General features: G+C 41.4%; 1 protein-coding gene across 1 annotated transcript in view; it reads left to right on the top strand.

The window, feature by feature from the left end:
• Positions 1–197: 197 nt before the first annotated feature.
• The window catches only part of TARBP1 (tRNA guanosine 2 -O-methyltransferase TARBP1), a 61882-nt gene continuing 34733 nt past the window's right edge, over positions 198–27346 (top strand). Inside the window, exons 1-12 of the mRNA XM_090263309.1 lie at positions 198–1102; positions 4617–4714; positions 6004–6073; positions 8402–8607; positions 9682–9734; positions 11390–11487; positions 13522–13657; positions 14229–14325; positions 15374–15463; positions 21097–21238; positions 24153–24252; positions 25152–25324. Coding sequence (XP_090119435.1) covers positions 217–1102; positions 4617–4714; positions 6004–6073; positions 8402–8607; positions 9682–9734; positions 11390–11487; positions 13522–13657; positions 14229–14325; positions 15374–15463; positions 21097–21238; positions 24153–24252; positions 25152–25324 — 2149 coding nt within the window. The 5' untranslated portion in view covers positions 198–216. The remainder of the gene's footprint in view (positions 1103–4616; positions 4715–6003; positions 6074–8401; positions 8608–9681; positions 9735–11389; positions 11488–13521; positions 13658–14228; positions 14326–15373; positions 15464–21096; positions 21239–24152; positions 24253–25151; positions 25325–27346) is intronic.

Here is a 27346-nt window from a genome sequence, read left to right as displayed (position 1 = left end):
ACAACTAGTCAAACAGGGATCAGACGGTCTAGGCTCCTGGCAGGGCTGGCGGATCAAGTCCTCACAGTGAACGCAGAGCTGGACCAGGGCGGGGCTGCAGCCCCATCCCTGTGGGCGCGCCTAGGGGCCAGCCGCGCACGCGCACTTTCTCGCTTGGGCCAGCCGCGCACGCGCAAGCCTCTTTTGGGTTTCGGGTGTCGGCGGCGCGCGCGGCAAATGGAGGGGGTGCTTGCGGAAGCGTTGCTTGCGCAGAGCCGGGACCCCCGGGTCCTGCTCAGGACGTTGTGCCGCGGAGAGTCGTCCACGGAGCGCGTAGAGACGCTGCGCTTTCTCCTGCAACGGCTCGAGGACGAGGCGGCGCGCGGAGGCGGGGACGCGCTCCCAGAGGCGGCGCGCGAGGTCGCCGCCGGGTACTTGGTGCCGCTAATGCGCGACCTGCGCGCGCGCCCCGGGGGAGTTACAGACTCCGACACGCCGGCCCGGCACCGCCGGCGCCTGCTGAGGGCGGCGGGCGCGGCCCTCCGTTCGTGCGCGCGCCTCGCCGGGGGCCCGCAGCTGGCGACCACGCTGGCGGAGGAGGCGCTGCGCGACCTCATGGCCGCAGGGCCCGCCCCCGGCCTCGAGTGCAGCGCCGAGGTGGCCGTGGAGGTGCTGGCGGCCGTGGGGCCCTGCTTGCGGCCCTGTGAGGACGGGCAGCTGCTGGAGCGCGTGGCACAAGCCGCACTCTCCCTGGCGCTGTCCGGGGACGAGGAGGCGGCGGCGCTGGCTGCCGGGAGGCTGCTGCCGGCTCTGGGCCAGAGCGGCGGGGCAGCGCTGCGAGCCGTGTGGGGCGGACTGCTGGCGCCCTCTGAGCCGAGCCGCGTGGGTCCGAGGCTGCAGGTGCTGAGCGCCCTGGCAGAGCGGTTGCTGCCCGAGCCTGGCGAGCGCCACGCGGGCCCGGACGCGCGGCGCTGCGCGCGGTTCTGGCGGACGGTGCAGGCGGGGCTGGCGCTGGCAGAGGACGCGCTTACGCGCAAGCGCGCGCGCTACCTGCTGCAGAGGGCGGTGGAGGTGTCGCCTGAGCAAGACACTGACTGCAGCTGCGGCCCCCGGGAAGGAAACGGTACCCGCCTTTGACCCCCAACCCAACTCTGCCTGGCTTTCTGGGAGGGAGGCCACCTTGGTCCGAATACCTGCCCCTCGAGGTTGTCTCTTCCATTCAGGGCGAATTTGCGTATTTCCCTGGTCCCCATAGCGCCCGAAAACCGGGGGACTTTCATCTAGAGGGCGTTCTATGAAGTGACACAAGTCACTGCAGCCCAGAACAGTGCATTTCGCAGTCCCGACAGAGAGCAGGGTGGAATGCTGCATCCGTAAAATAATTAGGAATTGGGGCCACGCAGGATTCACACAACCAATTTTGCACTCTGTCGGGGTAGGTGCATTCTGATAAAAAAGAAGGGTTAGCTGCCACTAGATGAAAGAATTATTTACCGGGACTCACCACGTGAACTGAGCCTTGAGTATTAGAATTCTGTCATAGAAACCGTCAGTTTTTAAAAATATTTCCCTTGGTAATTTGGAAGCAGGATTTACTAGTAATATTTGTTAAATGTATGGTCCTTAAGTCTACCAGTTGAGGGTATTTTTGCCATTGATTCAATAGAATTAGATTTAAATGATTTTTAAAATATATTTTGAGCTGTGCCTCCTACTATTTGAGTACAGAACAAGAGGAGATGAAATGGCAAGGCCTCTCTTCAGTTTGGCTCACTGAAATGTATGAAACTATACTTCCATTATCTTAAGTCCATTTTTGAGTGGTCAAAGTCCAAAATAGATTGACTCAAAAGTTGTCTCAGTAGCGAATTCCTACTTTTTCAACTGTAGCTACCTATTTGTTTTTTTTTTTTTTTTTTACCGGTAAAAGACTTTTGTCTGGCTGAAGTTGTGAGCAGATGAAATTTTCATATAAGTTTAAAACATTGGGTAGTAAATTTTTTAACAGTCCACACATTGGTGGCCATTCATCCCATGAGAGTTTTCACTGGAAAAAATTTTTTAAATCACCAAAGTTAAATACTCATTTATTTTAAAGAGTCAGTAATTCTGCACTGTTCAAGAGGAGCTGTAGTCTTTCCAGAGCACAACCACCTTTACCTCATCAGCTGATTATTTTGGTATTTACCCCTATGTCTTAAAATGATCTAGCTATATCATAATTAACACTTTTCATTAAAAAGTCAGCATTTACAAAACTGATTTTGAAAATTCTGTTCACAGGTGATCAATCTATGTAATATACATGATGATGCTGTCCTACCTGCAAGATTTCCCTGGAGTTGCCATTTTACAATTTTTTAATTCTCTCCTTATCTCTTACCACCTATTCAGCCCCAGATTCTTTGCTAGTTGGCTAAATCTTCTCTGTACAAATTCAGATCATCGGGTATAGGATCAAGTTCCCTGAAAACTCCTAGAGTCCTCTTACTGGCTCAGCCTGGTGCACAGCTGACATTGTTAGCTCTGTCGCGGTCATCCTGGGGATTATTCCCTTCACCTGAGTCCGGTGCTGGCGTCCCCAGCTTCTCTTCCGGGTTGCTCCCTTGTTTCAGTGCAGTGCATCTTCCCTGCATGCCTACACCTGCCCACAGTCTTTCCCAGGAGCACCTGGGGAGGCCTGAGGGGAAGAGCTGGTGAGTGGGCACTCCCCACGGATCTGGGGGTTTCTGTCAAGCCAGCCCACAGATGGCCTTTAAAAACTCGTCAGAGTTTCATTTTTTTAAGCAACTGCTATTTTGGTGGCCACCTCTTCCTTTTGTGCTCAGCTAAAGGTGGGACAGTTTATGTGTCCTGTCTGTTCTTGGAGAAGCTTTTTGCCCTTCAGAATTGCGTTGTGACCAGAGCTCTCAGAAGTTTCGAATGTTACTGTTCTCCAGAGTTTTCTCTTCGTCGGAGTGGCAGTAATGTCACTGTCTGGGGCTGTCTGCAGTGTTGGTGGACGCCGAGGCCAGGCAGGTCTAGGTGCTTCTGTTTTGACCTCACATTTGATTGCTGTTTTGATTGGGGATAGAATTGCAGCTTGGAAAACATTTTCACCCCAAATTTTAAAGGCATTGATCTGCTGTCTCAGAAGATAGAACATTTATTGTTGCTGTTGCAAAGTCTGAAACCGCTCTGAATCGTGTTTATTGATAACGCGATCTGTTTCTTCTCCATGGGAGCTTGGAGGGTCTGCTTCCTCGGCGTTCTGCAAGTCCACCGGTCTGTTTTCATCCCTGAGCTGGGCTCTCGCTGGACCTATTCTGCTGCGAAGTCATGCTCTTTGCTTTTGAGAACTTTTCTTGAATTCCCTTGATTTTCCTCCCTTTTTACTTCCTGTGCTGTTAGGATTTTGAACCTGCTGGACTGGTTCAAAGTAGCTTTTCTCTCATTTTTTATAATTTTGTCTTTTTACTCTACTTCCTGGGTGATTTCCTCAACTTCATTTCCAGTTCTTTCTCTGATTTTCTTGTTTTTGCTATCAGAGTTTTATTGTCATGAGATCTTTCTTATTCTTGGAATGTCCTTTTTAATAGTGTTCTGTTCTTATAACATCACTGCACTATCCTCTTCATCTCCATTTAAGATGTTAGTGAAAGGTTTTTTTTAGGTTTTCTTTTTCCTGCATAGTTTTGTTTTCTCCAAATTTCCTTTGTTTTGGTCTTGATCTTTAACATTGAGATTTCTCCAGATGGCCTGGTGATCTTGGATGCTTGTTTATATTTAAGAATCAGGAACTAAAAATCTGGTTTAAAACTTCAAGCTCATGAGTGGTGCTTGTGGACTGTGACATTACTGTCAGCTGTTCCCTCTTGGACTGGCCAGACTCCCTGGAGACCTTCGACCTCCTTCTGGGCAGTGCTGCAGCCCAGTCAGCAGTCTGGGACCTGCGGGGCTGTGATGGTGATGGGGCAGGTGGAACGGGGTCTCAACACCCAGGGTGCATACCCGGTCACCTGATCGCCATTTTTATAGGGCCCTCACCCTGACGTCGGCTGTGTTCAGCGCATCTCAATTCAGAGGCCACTTTTACCTTTTCCAGAGCCTAGATTCCAGTGTCTTTCCTTCTCAGGAAGAAAAGCGCAGGAGAGGGACCTTGGATCTGATTGTTTCTTAGACACATGGAACAGATCCTCTTTAGTTTAGCTTTGCTTTTATCTCCACTTACAGAAGTAACTGCTATGTCAGTCCCTTAGGCCTGGGGCAATTCTGTAAATCAAAATTTTCTTGGCTTTCCTTGTGCCAACTTAATACTTACTTTTCTTGAGTCTGCTTGGTTTTCTGTATTCTACTGGGTTTTTGCTTTTGAAAAATCCTTTACTGATACAGTGAGGTTCTTAGGGAGAGAAAGTAGAGTTTGTGTTCAAATGTGTCATTTTTACCTAGAACTCTAAAACAGTAATCTTAATATTTATATATATAAACTCCTTTTGAGATTCTTGTTCACCCAGGCCTGCTGTCTAGGCTTTGATCTGGGGCCCTGTCCTACTTAGAGGAGATAGCATTTCATTTGGTAATAGTGCTATAACTTCAAGAACTATTGTTAAGAAACTTAGGAAGTTTTCCAACTAATTTTCTTTTGAAAATTATAACAGGCCCAAGTCTGTTTTGGTGGTCTGAGAAGAAGAAAGATGAACTTCTAAAGTTTTGGGAAAACTACATTTTAATTATGGAAACTTTAGAAGGAAACCAGGTAAGTGTTTTCATATTTTAACAAGTCCTACGTGGATCCAGCTTTTATTTTTTCAAACATTCTGTAAAAGCAATGCAAAAAGACCAACTTGGATATAACATAAAAGAACACAAGTGTACTTTGTTTTCTGGCATAAATGCAAATTTAAAACTGAATGTAAACCATGAAAGGTAAAGAATAATTTTAATTGACTTAAGTTATCATTCAGAGAATTTAGTCTTATTTGATCCCCTCTTGACATTTACTCCTAAGTGTTAGTTTCTCCACATTGTGAATAATCTCCAAAGAAATGCACACTTAGGAAAATTTTACTTAAAGCAATGTTGAGGTTATTGTTAAGTAAATATTTGCCCTTTAATTTTGTAGGTTTTCTTTTCTCTTTTTAAGATGTTACATCTGTGTAAACCTGGTCCTAAGAATGGAAACTTGAACAATCATTTTCAGTTGACTTTGAGTTGAGAGGAATCTCCTAAGGGACCGATTCTCTTAACTTGAATGCTCATTTGAATCATCCAGGTGGCTTGTTAAAGTATAAATTCCTGGGTTCTGTCCCCAGAGTTTCTGATTCAGTGGGTCTGGGCGGCACCCGCGATTCTGAGTGTTCTATACGTTCCCAGGAGACACTATGCTGCTGCTCTGGGGCGCACACCTGAGAGCCCTGGCCTAGGGGCTCCCGGTCTGTAAGCTGCCGGCCACTATGGGGCCAGCCAGCTGTGGAGTCACTGAGGTGTTTGTGGACTAAAATGAAGAATTACTCTATGTGTTATATATACATAGTTGCAGAGATGAGGAAGAAAGAAAAAAGCATTTCTAAATTCCTTAGTAGATCTATAAAACCCCCATGTTCACTTAGAAACTCTTGATTTACCTGCAACATAGTCTGGGTTTGAAGAACATTAAACTTTGACCTGTCTTTCCTTCTAAATGTGTGGCTTTGAGCAACTTGAGTGACAAGAAAATATATTTTAGTATTTTCTCCTCTTTGTAAATGCTAGTATTATCAGCCCTATTTCCCATAATGATTGAGGATTTCATGACATAACTATGATAGTCCCTGTATAAATGTAACATTACTGTCATTACTTTCCAGGTTATAATCATTAGCTTTATCTCACTCTTACATACTTGCATTTATATTACTTAAAAACTGGAAGTATCGGGCACCTTGTGCTTATTTTTTACATGGGGGTGGGGAACAGAAAGCCTACTTGTTATGTAAACAGATAAAAAATTCCCTTAAGTTTTTAAAGATGAACTTTCAATTCATGTCATTTTGCTTTTGTTTTCAGATACATGTTATAAAGCCCGTTTTACCAAAGATAAACAGTCTGTTTGAATATTCAGTGTCACAGGAAAATGGTAATGGTTACTTTTAGTTTGATTTTTTAAATGACATTTGTTGTTTTTTTCCCTTTGATTTTATTACTAGCTCTTACTCATTATAGAGAATTGGGAGAAACCGTAAAAGTGTAAAAAAGTAAGAATCTGCTCTTAACATTCTAGATACATATCTTCTGCACTGATTGCTTATAATGCTTTTTTCTCACTTAGCAGTATATCCAAGTGCATTTATGTATCTCCCTTAGGTAGTCTTCGAGACTGTAATTTTAAAGGGCTGTGGAGTTTTCTATAATTTAGAGATGTGGGCACTTTTCTAAACATTCGATTATGGAAAATTCAGACCTTTACAGAAGGGGAAGATGAACCCCATCACCCCGTTTCAGCTATGACCTGCCTGTGTCTTACGTCACATGCAGCCTTTCCTGGCCCCGCCCAGCACGTATCCGGAAACACAGCCCTAGACAGCATGCCGCTTACTCTAATTATTTCAGCGTATAGCCGTGAAAGATAAGGGAAGGACTCTTTGGTAATGTTTAAATGATGGTATACTTCACATTTTTAATAGCAGTTCTTTGGTATGATATATTTTAACTGCTCCCCATTCTTATTCTCCTAATATATCTGTTTTATTGTTAAGAGTTACTTTTTGGGGGTTTCAGCTCTGTACCTTGGACTTCTTCAGAAGAGAAAATTCCAATACATATTTTTAAATATTGTTTTAAGCCCTTAATCAGTTCTGTACTATGAGAGCTTTCTAGGAGAAATAAAACGAAGCTGGAGCCTCCTAAAATCATTTTATGAAATTAAGTTTAGATTAATGAAACAGCTAAATGCCAGCTAACAGTGTTTTATATTCGTATGAATGATGAAATCCTACATTATCATACTTATACATGAGAATTAACCTATATAAAGGGTTTAGCACCTACTCTAGAAAATTACAACTTTAATAATTTAACCCCTTAGCAACTGAGCTTTATTCAGCTGATTGCTGTGGTGGTTTTCTGAGACACTGGGATTTTTCACAGACCATAAGAATCTCTCCCCTGCCAGGCTGCTGTGGTTCAGTGGATTGAGCCTCAGCCTGCGAGCCAAGTATCGCTGGTTGGATTCCCAGTCAGGGCACATGACTAGGTTGCAGGTCAGGTCCCCAGTTGCGGGCGTGAGTGAGAGGCAACCACACAGTGGTGTTTCTCTCCCTCTCTTTCTCCTTTCCCCTCTCTCTGAAAATAAATAAATAAATAAACAAACAAACATAAATAAATTATTTAAAAAAAAGGAAGAATCTCTCCAATCTGGGGCTAGGACTTAATTGAATCCTGTTGCGACTTCACTTAAGCATTTACTATTAAAATGATTCTTATTACTACATTTTGCCCACAGCTCTTGGCAAATGAAATCAAATAGCAGTGACAGGTTTTGAAAAATTACCATTGTCAAGGCATTGAACATGTATCTTGGTGTAAATTACAAACAGTGGACCAATTTATTTATAAAATGCCATGAATTAAAAAAGCTGAATTTTTTTCTAATAAATGTCTAAAGAGTTAAAAATATCTCTAATGTACATATTTATCCCATTTCCCCCCTCATTCAATTAGATATTTGCTTAATAGATACTTAGTATCCAGTTTATGCTAAGCACTGGGATAAAGTGGTGAGTCAGTCGTACTGTTTTTTCACTTGATTTTTGTGTCTGCCACGAAAAAGTAATTCTGATGATAAGTTTTACGCAAGCAACAGGCAAGTGGCTGCAATGGGGTGCGCAGTGAGGGGGCAGCCTTCCCCTGGAGAGGCAGGCAGGGAAGGGCTCCCTTAGCAATGATGCTGAAGCTCAGCGCGAAGGGCGCAGCACTGTGTGCCGAAGCCCTGAGCCAGGCAGTGCCGTGAGGGGGAGGGCCAGGAGGCCAGCGCCACACAGGATGGTGTGTGTGTGTGTGTGTGTGTGTGTGTGTGTGTGTGTGTGTGTGTGTGTAGGTTGGCGTAGTTGTTGGGTTCAGTTCATCCTTGTTCAGATTTTATTCTGAGAGCAATGAGAAGTCTCTCAAGGGTTTTAAGGAGAGGAGTGACAATTTCAGATTTCCAAATGAAAAGTGGGTTGCATTGGGCAAGGTAAGAGAATTGGTTGGAATCACCCAGATCTAAGATTCCGACCTGTACACCGTAGCAGCTGTGACATTTGCTTGCCATCTTTCTAAATGAAACTGCCTGAATATGGCATGCTGACCATTATGTCGTTTTGGTTATTCAGTTATTCAACACTCTTGGGTGGGATTAAACACAAGCTCACTTTGTAGTGTTACGATGAAGTTAATATGCTGTGTGTGTTTGTTTATGAATTTGTAGTCTACCCGGAGCAGCAGAATGTGGGGGTCCAGGGTCAGCCTGAGATGCTTCCCCCGGGATGCTGGCTCCTCCACCCCTCCTGGCATTTGTGTATTTACAAAAGGATGTTTGAAAGTGAAAACAAAATCCTGACCAAGGAAGGCGTTACCCATTTTTTGGAGCTCTACGAAACGAAGGTGCTTCCATTTTCACCAGAATTTTCTGAGGTAATGACAGCCATTCCGTCCCTGGTTCCCTGTGTCTGCATATGAGGAGTGACAGCATTCACTGCGCCTATGTGGTCGTCAGACAATACACCAGGCCTCTGTGGCAGCAGAGATTCACGCACAGCATGTCCTCATTCTCTGAGCTTAGCTGTCTGTAAAATAGTCCTCCACAGGCTGCCTGCATCATTTCCACTGTGAAACGGTTCTTTGGTATCAGGATTATAAACACTGCAAGCCAAGAGGATGCACAGGGTATAGAAGAAGCTTGTTAGTGATCTGTTTCCCCAGATTGCCTTTTGAGCTATTTTTTATTATATGTGTAAAATAATGATACTATATTGTTTACTAGCACCTATACATCCATTTGTCAGAAATCACACAAAGCAAAGAGGCTGTGAGAATTATAGCTGTGATTTTAAAGTTTTATATTATGTGCCTTATGAGTCACGGGACCACCTACTTGGGTGTAGTCATTTACCTCTCGTTTAGAGGTAACCTGAGTGAGCTTCCCCAGTTGTCTGACTGCTATAGTGGTTTTGTGTACAGTATAAGAAGAACAATTTATTTACTGTAGCTGCCTTTGGAATCCTGAACACTCACTAGTAGACGTTTCTCAGGGACAGTGGCCCCTTCGCGCTTCCCTTGTGCGTGCTGTAGTCTTAGACATGCAGCATCTCCCCATCCCGCGAGCCTCCCTGCACTTCCTGCAAGCTTGTTGCTTTGACCAACGTCTAGTACTCTTTGTGAAGATATAATCCGACCCCGTATTTTCCAGGCATCGGGGCCTACGTCTCCTCTTGGGTATCTTTTTTGTTTTTTCTTTGTTACTACCTTATTTCCACCATGTGTTTCTTCTCTGGGTTCCTTTCTTCCTTCTTGACCCAGCATGAGTTCTCTGTTTTATGTTTTTATCTTGTGAGAAAATTCTGGTGGAATTAAGGGGCCCTCCCAGACCCTTTCTCAGAAGCTAACCCGCGGCTCGCCTGCCGCCTGTTGTAGTGGGTACGGTTAGGCGGGCTCACGTCGGAATTACAGCGACAACGCGACCTCAAATGCTTTTTCTTTTTTTTGTAGTTTATCATTGGACCGTTGTTGGATGCACTTTCAGAGAGCTCTCTGTATAGCAGGTAAACGGATGGGATGCTATTCAGTAGCAATGCAGTAATATTTCTTTGATCTATAAATTTAACATGTTTATAAAAAATGACCAGCTTGTTTAATGCATTTGGGCATAATATATGTTGTCTAATGGACATTCACCTCTGCCTTATCATGTCTTCTCCTCTGTGTTTGTTGTTCTTCTTGCCTTTCTTCTGCTGGTTGTTCCTCATCGTGTTTCCTCTCCCGCCAGAGCCCTCGGTTCCGGGGCTGTGCGCCGAGTGCCCCACCTCCCGCCTCTCTCCCCTTCTCTCCGCCCCTCGGAAACTGTAGTGACTTGGTCTGACCAACACTTTAAACTTTTTTTCCTTTTTCTTTTAACTTTTTATTGTGACTTACAGAGAAGTTGTGGGAATAATACAAAGAATTCCCACCTGCCTTTCCTCCCCAGGTGTTAATGCTGCGCCACAGTGTCGCTTAATCGCCGCCTCTCCTGCGCCTGGGCCCCTGCCGCAGCTCTGGCTGCTGAGCGGACTTGGTCCGCATCTCTCAGTGTCTGTCTGTTCATCCAGCTCCACTGGAAACCAGGGGTTCACCCCAGTCCATCCAGCTCCACCCGACTCCACAGGATTCGTTCTAACTTCCCCTTTTCATGCCTGATGGTGGCAGCCATTATCCATAACACGTTCTGTGTTTGCCCCCTTTAGTCTTTGAAAAGGTCAGCGGTGTGAAGAGTCTGTCAGTATTGTGCCTTCTCCTCGTTTTTGAGCATTATCTCTACTCTTGAATTATAACTTTTAACAATTCCTTTGCTTTTGAAATTTTGTTGTCTTTCTAATTTTGACTAAGGTTATACTTGCAAAGTCTTCTGTTTGGTATACCTCTAAACGGGAAAACACCTACCACCATCAATTTCTTTAAAAGGTTTAAATTAGTTTGAGCTAAGTTATATTAGTATTTAGTCCCCTTTGATAAATATTGAAAGAGTATAGCAATGCTTGACTTGCCAGTTATTTTTAGTTTTTAAATAACTCATTACTATTGACTAATTTTCTGAGGCATTTTAGAGACCTGGAGAGCAATAAAACCCACTTGGTGCTCTCTGAGAGAGTTGTCAGACACATCTATTATGAAATGCCTGCTCTTTTCTAGCACTCTGATGTGTTCAATTAATAGATAATGTTTCTGGAAGAACCATGTAGCAGAAAAAAGAAGTAACTTTAATAGATGTTACCAACTAAATGCTCTTGTAAAAGTAACTAATGACTAATATGTCTTTCTATAAATGTTATCTCTTTTATTTAATACCTAGAGGTTTAAAAGCATTGGATTATATATTGGAAATAATAAAATATAATTTTAAATGATCATTTTTAGGCTTTAAGAAATGATATTACTTAGCAAGGTTCATGTATTTGTGTCAGGGAAAATGTCATAAAAAGGAAATCCATGCTACTTAGTATAGCACATAACTAATTCATATCCATTGTCCTAGAAGATCTTGCTGTTTTTGTAATCAGAAGGATCCTCAGTAATTTCCTGAGAAATAAAAAGTAGGTTCAGAAATAGAAGATAGTCTTATTGTTTTAATGGTAAAAGAACTCAGGGCCATAGTCCATTTAGTTTCAGTATGCTTACTTGTAAATAGATTTTAAATATGTCCCTCTTTCCTCTTTGTCTCTAGGTCCCCAGGCCAGCTGATAGGAAGTGGTTCTCCACTGGGATTGAAATTACAGAAATTTTTAGTCACTTACATTTCTCGTCTTCCAGAAGAACTAAAGAGTATGTGCAGTGAAGACTTAAACATTGTATTTGCTTTAAAGCTTTATTTTAGTGTATTGGTTGTGAGCATCATCCATTGACTCTCATACTCAGTATTATCAAAAGTTTCCTTTTTCCAGGATGTGCAAACTCTCAGACTTGCACAGATGTTCACTGTAACTGAACACATGTTCATACATAACTTATTACCAGTGTCAGCGTGAGTGCATGGAAGTAATTTTAGAATGTGTGCTATAATGTGCCATCTTTGTAATTGTTTCTGAAAAATCAGTAAAATTGGTTGAAGGAAGAAAGAACCTGGGTTTAGGAAAAAGTTGTAAATAGAATACTCATTGTGGTGAAGTTGTCTCTTTATAGATACTGACTTAGGAAGATAGAAAAATACACTTGCTTTTTGTAAGACCTTGTGTCCCAGGTGTGCACTCTAGGATTGAAAGCATTGTTCATACAAAAATATGTTTGTGACTATTAATAGCAGCATTATTCATGATAGCTAAAAGCGGAAACAACCCAGATGTCTACCCTGGCAGTAGCGCCGTACGGCTGATATGGTGGTGATCAGAGAGCCCCCTAGAGATTGCTTGCCTGGTGTGTGTGTGTGGCTGGTGCCAGGCACATAGTACACACTTGTAAACGTGTTGAATGAATCTGAAATGGGATCCTGGCTGTTACCATCTTCCTGTGTCACGAGTGAGGTATTTGGCAAAAAGTGGGACCTTAATTAGTCCAACAGAAGAGAGGGCAGGTAAAATGTTTACTCAGTTTTTACTCACTTTTTCAGTCAACAATTTCCAATGACTATCTAAAGTGTACCTGGTTTTGTGCTGGGTACTTTGGAAGATATAAAATACATGTGACACCCTTTCAGGAGCTTCCAAGGATTTCTTAAAAGTCATTCCACAGTGATGATCTGAGGAAACAGACATTTCACTAACTGCATGACTTGAGGGTCCCTAAAAGTCACACATTAACTGAGAAGGCAGAATGGAACATCACTCTTTTGTGTTTCAAAACAGAAAAGTAAATTATAGTGATTAGATCCAGGGTAGATAAGAAATAGCCTATGAGAAAAATTTAATATTATTTGCAGATGTCAGAGGCCAGTTACCATCAGTTTTTCTTACCTCATTTTTCTTTAACATCTCCAACAAAAGAATGGCTTCAACAGTAAAAAATTTATCTTTTACTTTAAAAAATATATATAGCTTCATGGTTATCAGAATCTCTACAATAAAGTAGAATAGGTACTTATCCTACTAAATAGGAATAAAATTGAAATATCATTTTGTTCAATAGCTTTATTGACATATAATTCACATACCATAAAATTCACCCTTTTACAGTATTTATTGGTTTTTAGTATATTCACAAATCCCAGAATATTTTTATCACCCCCAGAGAAGCTCCGGGCTCATTAGCAAACACTTACTCTCCCTCCTCCAGCCCTGGTCAGACACTTTCCTTCTCTCTAGATTTGCCTAAACATTTTAGATAAATGGAACCGTATAACGTGTGACCTTTTATTTTAGTCTGTCTTCTTTCACTTAGCTTAATGTTTTTAAGATTTATCTGTGTTATAACATACACCAATATTTCATTCCTTTTTGTGGCTGATCGAGATTCCGTTGTATAGATATTTCTCATTTACCCATTCATCGGTTGCTGGACATTTGGATCGTTTCCTCTTTCAACTAGTATGAACAACGCGGCCATGAATAGTCACACACGTGTCTTTATGTGAACACACGCTTTCCGCTCTCATGAGTACATACTGAGGGGTGGCACTGGTAGGTCACGCCAGAGCAGCTGCCAGCCTGTGTTGTGCGCCGGCTGCGCCGGGTGACACTCGGAGCCACTGTTTCTCCGCCTCCCGGTCAGCACTCGCTGTTGCCTGCCCTGTGACGGTCACTGACTTGGTGTGAAGTCCAGCTCGCCGTGGTTTTTGATTTGAATTTCCTACCTAATGTCCACTGATATTGAGCGTGTTGTCATGTGCTGTTGGCAGCAATGATATTTTAAAACTTTTTCTTCCAGGTAGTTTTTTGTTAAAATTTATTCAGAAGATGACCAGTAGACACTGGTGCGCTGTTCCCATTTTGTTTCTCTCTAAGGCTTTGGCCAGTGTCCCAAGATGTGAAGCGCTGGGCCTGGAAGGGCTTCTTGCCCTCAGGTAACGTAGCCCTGCATGTTCACATAGGGTTTTTTGACATAACTTCTCATCAATTGGTTTTGTTTTCCCTATGATTTTCTATAGTGAATGGTTTTAGTTAATATTGCCATTGGGATTTTCGAGCTCTTACTTTTATAAGAAAAAAGTAAAAAAAAATCTATTCATATAGTTGAGCTTATTTTGTTTTATGAATTGCTAATTTAAATATGTGCCGTAATACATGCTGTTGCGCTTTGACCACTTTAAAATAAGGCCAGTAAGTTTTTTTTAATACATTGATATGTAGGAACTTAGAGATGAAATATCAAACTGAAATATTGGCCACTAAGTATTTTTAAAAATGTTAAATTCTTATTTTAAAGTATCTTTGTTTATAGTATCATATTTTTTTAAAGATTTTTTTTTTCATATTAAAATTGAGCTTTATTAGAGACCTTAATGGAAAACAAAAGCTGAAATCCTGCTGGCAGTGACTCCTTGCATTAGTCCTGGTGCATCAACTTGTCAATAATATCCAGTTGCCAGGCTCATCTCTGGGACCATGGGACTGATTTTTGTTCTCCGATGGCAGGGATGTTCTCCAGTGCACCATGATCACCCACCAGATTCTGCTGAGGGGGGCAGCTCAGTGCCATCTCCTCCAGGCAGCTATGAACTTGATCGATGTGGTGAGTGCATCTTCTTCACTCGTGTGTAGTGGGTGCGCAAAGCAAGCGACTGTAGCAGGCCTGCGGTGCTGTCATTGTTACAGGGTTGGCCCTTGGCTGGCCTCCGGGAACGTGTGTTTGAGAGAGTCCCCACTCGCCGACTAAGGAGAGGGGCTCCCTGTGCCTCAGTGGTCATGCAAACCACATGGCTTATCCTGAGCTGCTCTCCTGCTGGGGCTCTGCATAGGTGCCCATGTCACCAGCTCTCAGTGACAACCCGAGTCTCTAACGAGCTTCCAGGGAGAACTTTTGCATGTTGCTGGGAACTGAGCACTTCCTGATGACTCCACTGGGAGAGGATGCTCAGAAGCTTTCGCCTGGTTTCCTCTGTACACTTCTCACATGTCTTCTAGAACATTGACATTCGGGGAATATATACTGTCTTTATTCTGTGTCTTTTTAATAGAGCCCCGATCATACAGTAGATGTGAAGGACCGGAGTATATATTTAAGGCTTTGCTAGTCACACAGTCTCTGTCACAGCCACACATAAGCAGTCATAGACAATGGATAAGCAAATGAATATGACTGTTCCAATAAAACTTTATTTACAAAACAGGTTCTGAGCGGTTTTGCTGACCCCTGGCCTAGAGTAGGGTATCTTAATTCAAGACGTATAACCTTAAGGGAATAGAAGACCTAGCTGGCTTTCTTAAAGCAGGGGGTCATTTTTGTAGCTTTGAAAAAAATCACTTTTGATTTAAGTAATAAATAATTTCTTATACAATATGTTTAGTTTTGCTTTTCGATTGTGGCCATTTTGTCTCTAAGGTAGTAACCTTGATTTTAAGGAAAATAGGTTTATAATATAACCTTTTATATAAGTAATGTGTTGGTTGCTTATAATCAATGTCTTCATTTTAAAAGTTCAATATTTTTTTTAAAAATAGCTTTCTTTAGATTACACTAATATTATATTTTAAATAGTATACTAGACTGCTTTTATAGTGATTTTATTTTATTTGATTAAATTTTTAAAATAAATAATTTAATCCCCGCCCCGCCCCAGGAGAAAGTGTCGCTTTCTGACGTCTCAGCTTTTCTCACGTCGCTGAGACAGGAGGAGTCCTTAGGACGAGGAACGTCCTTGTGGACAGAGGTGAGATTGAAAATAATGTGATGATAAGGCCTTTGAAATCTACAAAATTTGTTTTCTAATTGAATTCATCACTAGCCATTTATGCAAAAATCAATGATTGCTTTGTTATCTGTCAGCAGAGATGTACAAAAATGGTGCGTGTGCTTTGAGCAGAACTCACTGATAACGCTGCTGAGATTCTCGGGGTGGGAGACCAGACGGCCGGGAGGGAGACAGGCCTCTTCAGGAGAGGAGGGAGTGCCAGAGGGCGGGGCTCGGTCCTGCGTGAGCTGTGTTGGGAGTAATGGTCACGTTAGACTCAAGAACCGTAAGGAACACCACCTCCTCTTTCTCTTTCCTTCTGTCAGTTAACAGCACTTCATCTCCCCACTTGCCCAAGCCTGACATTTCGGTAATTCGTAATTCTTCTGACTTGGTGCATCTGATTCATCTTGAGATCCTGAGTGTCTTTCCTTGGCTGCAGCCACTGCTCCAGCGGAGACCTCCAGTAGTGCCGTTCCCATTGCGACACCTTCCTTGTTGCCCATGCCTGGCTCTGCCCTGCCCACCCCCCACCCCCAGCGGGGCAGGGCCTTACAGACACTTACGGTCTGACCCGGCTGCTCTTCAGTGCTCCCCTTCATCGTCCTCATCCTCCTCTTTGTTCTGTTTTAAATCATGGAATTCAATTCATACTACCGATTTTAGCTCTTATCCATTATATACTTGGTTGAATTCTAATCTGTGTTCTCTCTAGGTTATATGTTTTTTAGTACAGGAACCTTTTTTTTTTTATTTTGTATTTCTCCAGTACTTAAGGCATCACTGAGGCTAGGGATATGATGATCTCTTGTAGAAGGTAGTTCTGGATCTGTATGCATAGAGAGAAGCAAGAGAAATCAGCTTGGACTGTGTTAAAATAATTTAGGCATAAAATAAAGGAGAACATGGGATAGGGTGATGGAAGAAGGAATGAAGAGAGGCACATTGGGGCCTCTAAGAATTAGAATTTTATATTCTTGATCATAATGCATATAATTATGTGGAATCTGAAAAGCACAGAACTATTAAAATAATCACCTGTAATGCCCACATATTCTTTGGTTTAATTCTTAGTTTTTTTGAATATATGTGTGTGTGTATGTGTGTGTGTGTGTGTGTGTGTGTGTGTATACACATACACACGCTTGCTTTCTCACTATGTATGTATATTTAAAATGATAGTACATATGATATTTCTAAACAAAATTAAAGTTACTATGTTGAATTTTTTCACCTTTACATATATTGACCATTTTAACATGTTGCTAATTAAGTCTCCCATATGTGATATTTAAAAGTTCAGTTAATTAAATGTTGTAGAGTTTATTTAATCAGTTCCTTCTGTTAAACTTCTGTTTCAAAACTTATTTCATGTAGCCCTGACTGCTGTGGCTCAGTGGGTTGAGCATTGTCCTGCAAACTGAAAGGCTGCCGGTTTGATTCCAGTCACGGCACAGGCCTGGGCTGTCAGGCCAGGTCCTTGGTTGGGGACATCCAAGAGACAACCAGTTAATTTTTCTTCCTCTCTTTCTTCCTCCCTTCCCCTCTCTCTAAAAAAAAAAATCTTTAGGAAGTAAAACTTATTTCATGTATAAATATTTCAGGATGTACTGCTAAAAAAGAACTTTAAAAGGACACAAAATAGGCCCTTGTCACGCTTGAAAATGTCAACAATTTCTTGATTTCAGATACCCAATGTTTACAGTTTTCCAGGTGTCCAGGGACTGTGTTTTCTGTTTGTTTCTTGCACTTTGTTGAAATATTCAACTTTAAGTATCCAAATAAGGTCTATTTGTTGCATTGATATGTGTAGTTTGTAAATTGTGGTTAATCCTCCTGGTATTTATTTAGTGTATGGTATGAGCTGTCGGGTTTAAATGCGAAAAGGTATGTAAAGTGTTTCAGGCTGTGCTCAGCCCATGTAAGTGTAAGTATTGCACCTGTGACTGCTGCGTCTGTTCCCCTTGGTTTGAGGGGTCAGACCTTTAACTGTTGTTACACTTAATTTTTCAGTTGTCTAATTCTTTAATATCTGTGTTCATTTTTTATATCTTTTACTTTCTTTTAGTATGTTTTACTTCTCTCAGTGTCTTGTATTTATTGTATTGTATTGATTGAAAATTGCACACACCTTCCACACACCAGAGCTGGGGCTGAGTTTTGGGGGTACAGTGGTTAGCAAATGCATGTGGCCACTGTGGCTTACACTTGAACCCCAGTTTTAATACTTAGTGTTTGTTTAATAATAAAAGCACATATATGTATATGTGTCTTAGAGTAGATTTGGCTGTATTCTTTTAAAAAGACTTTATTTATTCACTTTTAGGGAGACAGGAAGGGAGGGAGACAGGGAGGGCGAGAAACCTCAGTGTGTGAGTGATGCATCAATCAGTTACCTCTCACAGGCCCCAACTGAGGACCTGGCTCACAACGCAGGCACGTGCCCTGACGGGGAATAGAACCAGCGACCTTTGGTTTGCAGTCCAGTGCTCAGTCCACTGAGCCACACCAGCCAGGGCACATTTGACTATATTCTATAACTTTTGCTATATAGTATAAATCTGTTGTATTATGATGACCATAAAGAATCATTGATATTTAGTCATTTTTAATAGAAATGGCAATTCCATATATCTCAACCTAAGTAATTTTTGAAGATTAATATACTTTGCTTTTATAGTGCAGTTTCAGGTTTACAGAAAACTTGAACAGAAAGTACAGAAGCTCCTCATAATCCTCTCACCCCTCCCCTCCTTCCTCACATTCGCCCGTATTAGTCACACCTTACATTAACAGGTACATTTGTTACAATAGAAACATTATTAGTTTATTTTACAGTTTACATTAGGATTCACTCTTTGTGCTGTGCATTCTCTGGGCTGTGGCAAATGCATAACAACGTGTTCCACTGCGACAGTACCGTACAGAAAGTGTCACTGCCCTGAAGTCCCTCTGTGCTCCGCCAGGTCTTCCCTTTCTTCTCGCACACCCCTGAAGCTCCTCCCAACCATGGGTATTTTTCCTGCCTCCGAAGTTTTGCCTTTTCAGACTTGCATAGGTGGAGTCATGCATTACGAAGCCTTTTCAGACTGGCTTCTTTCCCTAATGCACCTTAAGTTTCTTCCATGTCTTTTCATAGTTGCATCGTTAGTTTCTTTTTATCACTGAATAATATTCCATTTCACCCTGGCTGGTTTGGCTCAGTGGACTGAGCGTCGGCCTGCGAGCTAAGTGTCGCTGGTTCGATCTTCCAGTCAGGGCACATCAGAGAAGGAAAACTCTGACTCCAAAAAACCTCCGCTGCCTTGCGGCATACCTCTTCAGGGGAAAGGCTAAGGGAGTAAACCCCGACAGAAAATCCGGAGCCGGAGTCCCTAAGGCGGTTTGACGTTGTAGTCAACACCGGCAACTCCTGCGGCGCACCTGAAGCCAAGCTGTATTGACTCCGTCTTTCCCTTGGACCCTTCAGCTGCGAAGAGAGGGGGGGTCTGCTGCATGGGCAACAGCAGACCCTCCATATCACCCTGCCCAGGCTCTGTAGCTTCAGCTTCACTGGAGAGGACACTCCAGCGTCATCGCAAGATGTCGATTCAACACGGGAGGAGACAGATACCGTGTCACTCCCGAGTCGGACTGCACAGCCATTCTCGGTGGTGCAGATAGACTCTTAAGAAGCTACACCATCGTCTCTCGAGACGGATGGCTGCCGATACGATACGATAATATTCCATTTTCTGATGCACCACAGTTTATTTACCCATATGCTACAGAAGTGTATCTTGGTTGCTTCTCAGTTCTGGCAATTATGAATAAAGCTGCTATAAACATTCATGTGAAGGTTTTGTGTAGGCCTAACTTTTCAGTTCTTCTGAGTAAACACCAAGGAGCACACTTGCAGGGTTGTATGGTAAGAGTATGTTTAGTTTTGTAAGAAGCTGCCACGTTGTCTTCCAAAGTGGCTGTTCTCTCTTGCATTCCCGCCAGCAGGGAATGACAGGTCCTGTTGCCCCACATCCTTGTCAGCACGTGGTGTTGGCAGTTTTTGGATTTTCACCATTCTGTTAGGTGTGTGGTGGTAGCTCCTTGTTGTTTGCATTAGCAGTGATGTAATGATATATGCCACCAAGCATCTTTTCATATGCTGTTTGCCACCTGAGCACTCTTAAGTTCTTTGGTGAAGTGTTTGTGTTTGTTCAGATTTTCTGCCCATTTTTAATTGGGTTTTTGTTTTCTTATTAAGTTTTAAGAGTATATGTTGGGTACCAGTCCTTTGTTAGATGTGTGTCTTGCAAATATTTTCTCTCCATCTTTGGATTGTCTTCTTATTCTCTCGACAGTGTCCAAATAGACTTTTGTGACTTGTATTTTAATGGGAAATCAAGGGAACCCATGTATCTGGGACTGCTGGGTAGATGTCATTTAAGCCATGTCTTACGTGAAGACTCTCTGAAGGGAAATATTCTGAATTTCGTGACAGATTTGATAGAGGGAAAGAATCAGCTATGAATTTAAGTTTACTTCAATAATTTTGTTATAATAGGATTGTGCTTGTGGAAATATAAGATTTGGAAAACCGCATATTTTATAGCAATAAATAAAGAGACGTAGTCTGGTCAGTTTCAGATGATATTAATATAAAGAAAAAGTACATACTGTGGAAAGATAAATACTAGCTGATCTCACTGTTCGACAGATTGTATTTTAAGACTATCTGCTTGATAAAGACCTACACAGAAGAGCCTCCTTCAGTGCTGTGGAGCTGCTCTTCCATTGGTTCACGTGGGTGTCAGTTTTAGTCCTGACTGATTTATTCATTCAAGTGAAGTATTATTATTTTGTTCATTATTATTTTGTCTCCTTACATGTAATTTTGGGTTATTTTAATGGAGGCAAAAAGTATTTTTTAAAAATTCTTACCTTTTAGAAAGACATAATTATTTACCTCATATTTAAATTCATGTATGAATTTGCACATTAAATTTAATTGTAAAAAGAATGTTAAGAACATAGATTTCAAAATAAAATTCTTAATTACATGTGATTGAAAATTAATTCTGTGAAGTTCTATGACTTAGTTTTGCAAGTCTCCTAAGAGATGTTGTGGAGAAGAGCTAGAATAGAATTTCTCTTTTAAATTAGTATATTTTAGAATACACATATGATAGAAAATAAACTTGTGAGGTGGTAGGAACTTTAATTATAAATACATTTCAAATTCTACACACTCTCAAAAATAGACATTCTTGTTTTAGTATGTGAAGCTAGAATGAATTTTTATTAAGGTTATAATTTGTTTTACATAATGCGTTATTTTTCACAGAGATATTCTTTAGAATACCTTATCACAATGTGAATTTTATATTATGTACTTTAAAAATTCTTGCATGTTAATACAGTTTACAAAATCCTAGATGGAGATTAGAAAATATACACATACCTTTTTTTTCTGCCTACACTATTACTCAACTCAGTCCTAACAAGAAGTGTCTTATTACTTTGTTGTGTTCAATCATTTAAATTCAGTTTATTGTGGAAGAAAAAATTGGTCTTGGGAAATGAGAAACTCTTTGGTTAGGTTTTTAAAATAAAGTAATAACTTTTGTCTTCTCTAGCTCTGTGATTGGTTGCGTGTTCATGAAAGCCGTTTTGGGCGATCTTCAGCTTGTAGCTTGGTTGGACTTCAAGAGACGTGCTCTTTAAATGCTTATGTAAAGAACCTAGTTGAAGAGTATATTAAGCCACCTGCTTGGGAAGGTAAGTCTGAATTCATTTTTCTGGACCCATATACCAAAATGTCTTCAGAGAACTTTTAACTAGGTTTCAGATCAAGATATGGGCTTTACCAAATGTGGGCCAGTTTTCTGATATACACAGGTTTTTCAGCCAAATACTGTGAATAACGGATATAAAAATACTGCTCCTTAACTTGTACTTTATCTGTTCTAGGATTTGAGATTTTAAACTATTTTATATTCTTTGAAAAATAATTAGTGGCCAGAATAGGAATTGGACACAAACCTATTAATTCTACAATTGCCAAGTTTATTGTGGGCTAGAGATTGCAGAGGTGTTTTTGAGGGACTGTGGAGTAAAATATTTGTAGCTATATCCATTCATCTTTTGTTTGTTTCCAGTGTTACATTTAGTGCGAACTGATTATGAAAAATAGTTTAGAGAGAAGTTGTTTGAAACGATGGTTTTGTTAGTTTTCCTTTTTGCCAGATACTTAGCAGCTTCTTTGGGGATGCGTGTAAGACTGAGCAGGAAGAACTAACAGCAGACCCAATAATTAGGATTCTGTTTACATTTCCAGTGCTTCTTCTTCATCAGCATCATCAATGATCATTTGGGTCAATTGCATCTTTGAATTTAACGTGTCTTAAATTTCCTAGGTTTGTCTTAGGCTAAGTCATTTTCATTTACTGATTTCTTTAATCTGGCTCTTAAATGATTGGATAATTATCCTCCCAAAATACTTGAGAGTATCTGTTCTTCAAACATTTATTTTTTGTGTTTTATTCTCTCTGTTGTCTAGTACATTTTCTATGCTATTACTTGGAAGATTCTTTTGCTAGGCCTATCAAAGTAGATGAATTTTAGTCCCTACGATCCTAAACATAGATTAAACCCCTAAAATAGAGCTTGTTTTATAACTTGGAGTATGTAACAACATCAGATCTGATTAACTTCAAAATTGTATGAAACAAGTTTTATTTTTTTAATTTTATTTATTTATTTTTAGAGAGATGGGAAGAAAGGGAGAGAAACATCAATGTGTGAAAGATACGATGTGTGATACATTGATAAGTTGCCTCTCACACATCCCCAAATGGGGACCTAGCCTGCAACCCAGGAATATACCCTGACTGGGACTCGAACCAGCGACCCTTTGGTTCGCAGGCCAGTGCTCAACTGCTGAGCCACACCAGCCAGGGCTGAAACAAGATTTTTAGTTTCTTCCTTAACATTTCTAGGACTTAAAATATATTGTTTAATATAATATGCTATTTAAAGTTTTTTTTTAAGTGATTATAAGTACATGGCAGGTGTGTGTGTGTATTAATATTTTGTTTAACTTTTAATGCCCTTGGCTAAGTACCTTCATAAAATTTTTGTTTAGTATTAATTACTGGAGCTTTTTTTCAGAATAAGTTAATAGATTCTAAAGGAAATACTATTTAGCTTGAGTTTTTGAGTATCAAATACAGATAATATTCAAATATTTTTATAGAAAGACTCATTAGGCAGAACATTATTTGCAATCAGATTATACATCTGAAGTAGCTTTTTCTTTGGGTGTTGAATAGTCAGCATGGGTAGATTTTACACTATTTATTCAGCAGACATATAATATATAAAGTGTTTTCTGTGTGTCAGGCATGGGAGTTACAGAAGTAAGAGATACATCCCCTGTCCTCAGAGAGTGCAGAATCTAGCAGGGGCGTTGATGGTAAGTCAGCAATTCTCATGCAGTGCCTTGAAGGACATGAAGTGCCAGGCTGGGGAACCTGTGTGAGCAGTACCTGTCCAGGCCAGGCACCTGCAGGGGTGAGGCTGATGAGTGACTAGAAATGAATGTGAGACGTGGGAAAGCATGCTCTGAGGGCTTGGATGCACTTGCATCCAGGGAGCTGAGGTAGGTAGGCATCCCTCTCTGTCTGTCCGTGTATGGCATGGAGCCCAGGTAGGAATGGGGAGAGATAAGGAAGGCTACGAGATAGGTGTGTGCAGCATATCGTATCGTATATCTGGTCTACAACGAAGCAAAGCAGCTACGACAAAACCCGACACCAGCAAACGGCTGTGATGAGCTTTCAGAGCAGGCGTTCTGAGTTACAGTGAAACACAGTTTGGAAGCGGCAGGAGAGGCTTGCCAGGGCTTGAAAGTACTCAGATCAACTGCAGAGTGAAATATACTTGAAGAAGTCCATCCTGAAATCAGGCGGGACATCAGAAAGAAGACATAGGACGTGGTCCACAGGAGGGTGAACACTCCTCTCGTTGGCCTGAGGCTGTGGCATTCCTTAAAATCAGATAACAATCAGTCAGAATCCTCTGAGCTTCCCATGTAGCCTCCCCTTTCAGTATCCGAGGTGAGAAATTGCTAGGGTTTCAGAAAGGGTATGTGCTGTCTGAACTCAGCTCTGGGTGCATTGCCCGAGGCAAGCGAGAGTATTTGGTTTGCCAGTTTGAAGACCCCAGTATGTGTGCCATCCATTTCAAGTGCAGGATATGCCCCGGTGGCTGCCAGCTCACACGGTGGGTCAGTGGAGAAGATGCTCAGGCGCACTATGAGTGAAAACACTTCATTCTCAAATAGAGCCCCAAACATCCCCCTCTGCCCGCCATGTGGTCTGAAGAGACCTTTATATGATTGCTAGAAAATATGGGGAACTCAATAGTGTAATGGTATTTGATTCCATTTTAGTCTTCATTTATGAATTAATTTTTAATATAAATGTGGGATCTAAAGCATTAATGTGAGTAAAAATGAGAGTAAAATATTCACCTTTGTAACACTTAGAAATTTAACCTAAATTTTTTGGAATAGCATCAATATTTAGATTAAAAAAATACAAGCAGATTTCTTATTGATGGCCTTTGTAGCATTTTAAAAATAATATGTAATAAAGTTTATTCTTTTATTTTTAAACTGTTGTTGCTGAAGCAGGAGAGACCTGCTGGCTGCCGGACTGGGGTGAAGCCAGGCTCGTTGCTCTGATGGTCCTGTTGGCCGTGGATGTGGAAGGAATGAAGACACAGTCCAGGTAAGCGCTTCCGAACTTGGAGACAAAGCTTTTGGGGAAAGGCTGCTCAGATTTATGGTGGATATTCAGACTTTTCCATGATTGGCATGGAATTGACCACAATGTATTGTATTAAAGGACGGAACTGGATCATTGGCAACAAATTACAAGTTAACAGTAAATTAATAGTAATAAAGGCCATTATTTTGGGAACTTAAACTGTTAGAGATGGTTAAAAAAACAACTATATAATAATTACTGGTTTTAAATAAGAATCTTAAAAAAATGGGTTGTAAGACCCTAGCATAAGATTAAGTAAAGAAATTGACTGGATTTAATTCCTTTCTATAAGGTGTAATTAAAACAAAAGGAATAAAGATAAAACAATCTCATTTATATTTTGAGAATGTGAGTGGATCATTCAGATTATAATTGTTGCGAAAAACAATTTTCTTAGGTCGTGTATTCATGTGGTACGCAGTTATTTTCGTTAACATCAAATCTCGTTTTCTGGAAAGTTTTAGTACTAAATCTGGTTATAATAGTTTTCTATAAATCCTTAATTCTTTATATAAATTTTTTGTTAATGTGTCTCATTTCCTTGACCAGCATTTGTGGGTTTTTTTTTCTGAGTTGTAGAAGTGGGGTCTCAGCATTTTAATTTGCAAATAAAATGGATGTAGGATTTCCTTCCTACTTGTGCCCTTCCCTGTGCTTTCACGCTGGTGACTTGCTGTCCACCCCGGAGGGGCGGCGAGCAGACAGAAGGGAAGGTCAGTCCTGCGAGGTGCTGGGTTCATCCACCGGAGTGCTTCTGTCTCACTGAGTCCATGAGTTAACCAACTCCACACATTATAGTTGGTAAATACTTTCCCGATGCTTTTGAAATGCTTGATTTGGGCATGTTTTTTAATGTCTAGCGAAAAGCGGAGAACGCAGAATGTACTGAGGATGTTCTTAGACCCTCTTCTGGATGCCCTTATGAAGCTGGGCACGAATGCCTACCTGCCCTTGCTGAAGACCGACCGGTGCCTCCAGATGCTGGTGACGCTCTTGCACACTTGCTTGTCGAAAGGTCCCAGTGCCCACGATGGTGAGGATGCACGGTTTCTCCCAGTGTCTTGCTTGGTGTATTGTTGGCATTTAGAATGAAAGGAAGGTCCCAGCCTTGTAAAATAAAAAGACTACTTCATGCATTCAGCAGTTTGGTTCTGGGACACAGCGGGGACGGAGCAAAGTTCTGCCCCCATGGAGCGGACAGTCCAGTGTTAGTTACTCTTGGTTTTAGAATGTGATTTCATTTGCTCTTGTTTTTAAAAATTCTTTGCTTGCTCACTGACTTTCAGATGATTGAAAATGATCACTATTTCATGTATATTTAAGCAAGATCCATTTCTAATTGTCACTAGGCTAGATGTTGCAGAAAGTAAGCTAAAGCATAAGGATGACAGCAATTTTACTTTTAAATGTGTTACTCGCTGAGCACCTCCTAAGGAGAAAATACTTCATATAGAAAGTACCACAGTAGTAGATAGAAGCCCTGAGCTCTTTCTTCCCTCTTGAGCTAAGACACATGTCAATCAGCAGTTGAAAATGCAGTGGACGTTACAGATTGGTGGGTAAACTTGATTCTTAGTCCTTCCTGACCAATGTCATTGGGAATTGCAGAAATTTAAAAAAAGAAAATCCTAGAAAAACATTGTTGTTAGTATACTTGAGGATAATATTGATGAGGTTAGATTTTAAAATGTGCTTATGAAACAGTGTACCTGGTTTCCAGGTTCTCATATATTTGATAATGGTTGCAGAACCAAATGCTGTACACGGAACAGTGACTTTTTTAATAAGATTTTGAACTCCGTAGGGCATACGTTTGGATTCTTTTGATGGGTATTTTGTGTGCGCATGTGTGTGGCCCAATAACTTTTATTCTTTTTTGTGGTGAAATATACATAACAGAAGTTACCGTCGTAATCATTTGAAGCCTGCAGTTCAGTGGTTTGAGCACATTCCCACTGTTCTGCTACCGCCACCATCGTCCATCCACAACTCACTTCATCTTGCCGAACGGACACTGCCCATTAAACAGCAGCTCTGGTTTTCTCTTCCTCCCAGCCCTGCACCCACATTGCACTCGGTGTGGTTACGGACGTGACTCCTGCAGGTGCTGCATATACGTGGGCTCGTGCAGTAATTGTCCTTTAAAAACCCTTTTACTTTTATCCTTCTGAAGGAGCAAGGGACACAAGCTATGTGGTAGCATTTGTTAGTTATTGTTCACAGCCTGTCTTGATATTTTACGAGGCTCGCACTTGCAGGCGCAGGACTGGGTCATGATGCCTTCTGGGAAACTGTCGTGATGTTTGGTTCACAGGAGGTTATATATGTTATGATGCCGAATAAACACCTGAGAACTCACCACCCAACCTAAGAACAAAGCTGCCTTCTATTTTGACTTTTATCTTTATCACTCCGTGCACATTAAAAAATGGTTTCACCACATACATAGACCGTTTTCAACAATATGTTGTCTTGCTTGTGAACTTCATAGAAATGTTGCTTTATGGAAGAAGTCTTCTGTAACATTCTTCACCTGATGTGTTTCTGAGATTCATCCGTGTCCTGTCTTCGTCATTCCCGTGTGCAAGTGCCTTTGTGTGGTGACAGCACAGTTCTGCCCGCTCCTGTGCAGGGCAGTGGGTTGCGTTTGGGGATTACTGTTGGTGTGGTGTTGTGTGGACCCTGTCTGCGTGTCTCCTGGACCATGTGTTCTCGTTCTTAGGGTACGTGCACGTTCAGCTTATGAGACACAGTAAGATGGTATCACCGAGGGGCTGTGCACACATCCTGTGTTCTCACGAGAAGCGTGTAAGAGCCTCTTGCTCCCCGTGCAGATCTCCATGTGCTACCGTGGAAGACTCGTAAAGGACTGCTGTGTAACTGCTAACCCGTGTCAAGTTTTAATTAAGTGTAGGCCTTAAATCCTGCAAGTTGTCTTTGATACGAGAAGTGGAAAAGAGTTACTTGAGTTTTATAAGTGAGCAAATAGGCTAGGGATTAACTGCCTGGACAAGGGTCAGTGGACAGCCAATGGGAATGTCTAGGTGCACTTGCT

Source organism: Furipterus horrens, unplaced genomic scaffold (genome assembly GCF_987537825.1).
Source record: "Furipterus horrens unplaced genomic scaffold, mFurHor1.1.pri manual_scaffold_15, whole genome shotgun sequence".
NCBI classification, from domain to species: Eukaryota; Metazoa; Chordata; class Mammalia; order Chiroptera; family Furipteridae; genus Furipterus; species Furipterus horrens.
The sequence above is the reverse complement of the archived record's forward strand: the minus strand, read 5'-3'. Positions and strand labels throughout refer to the sequence as shown.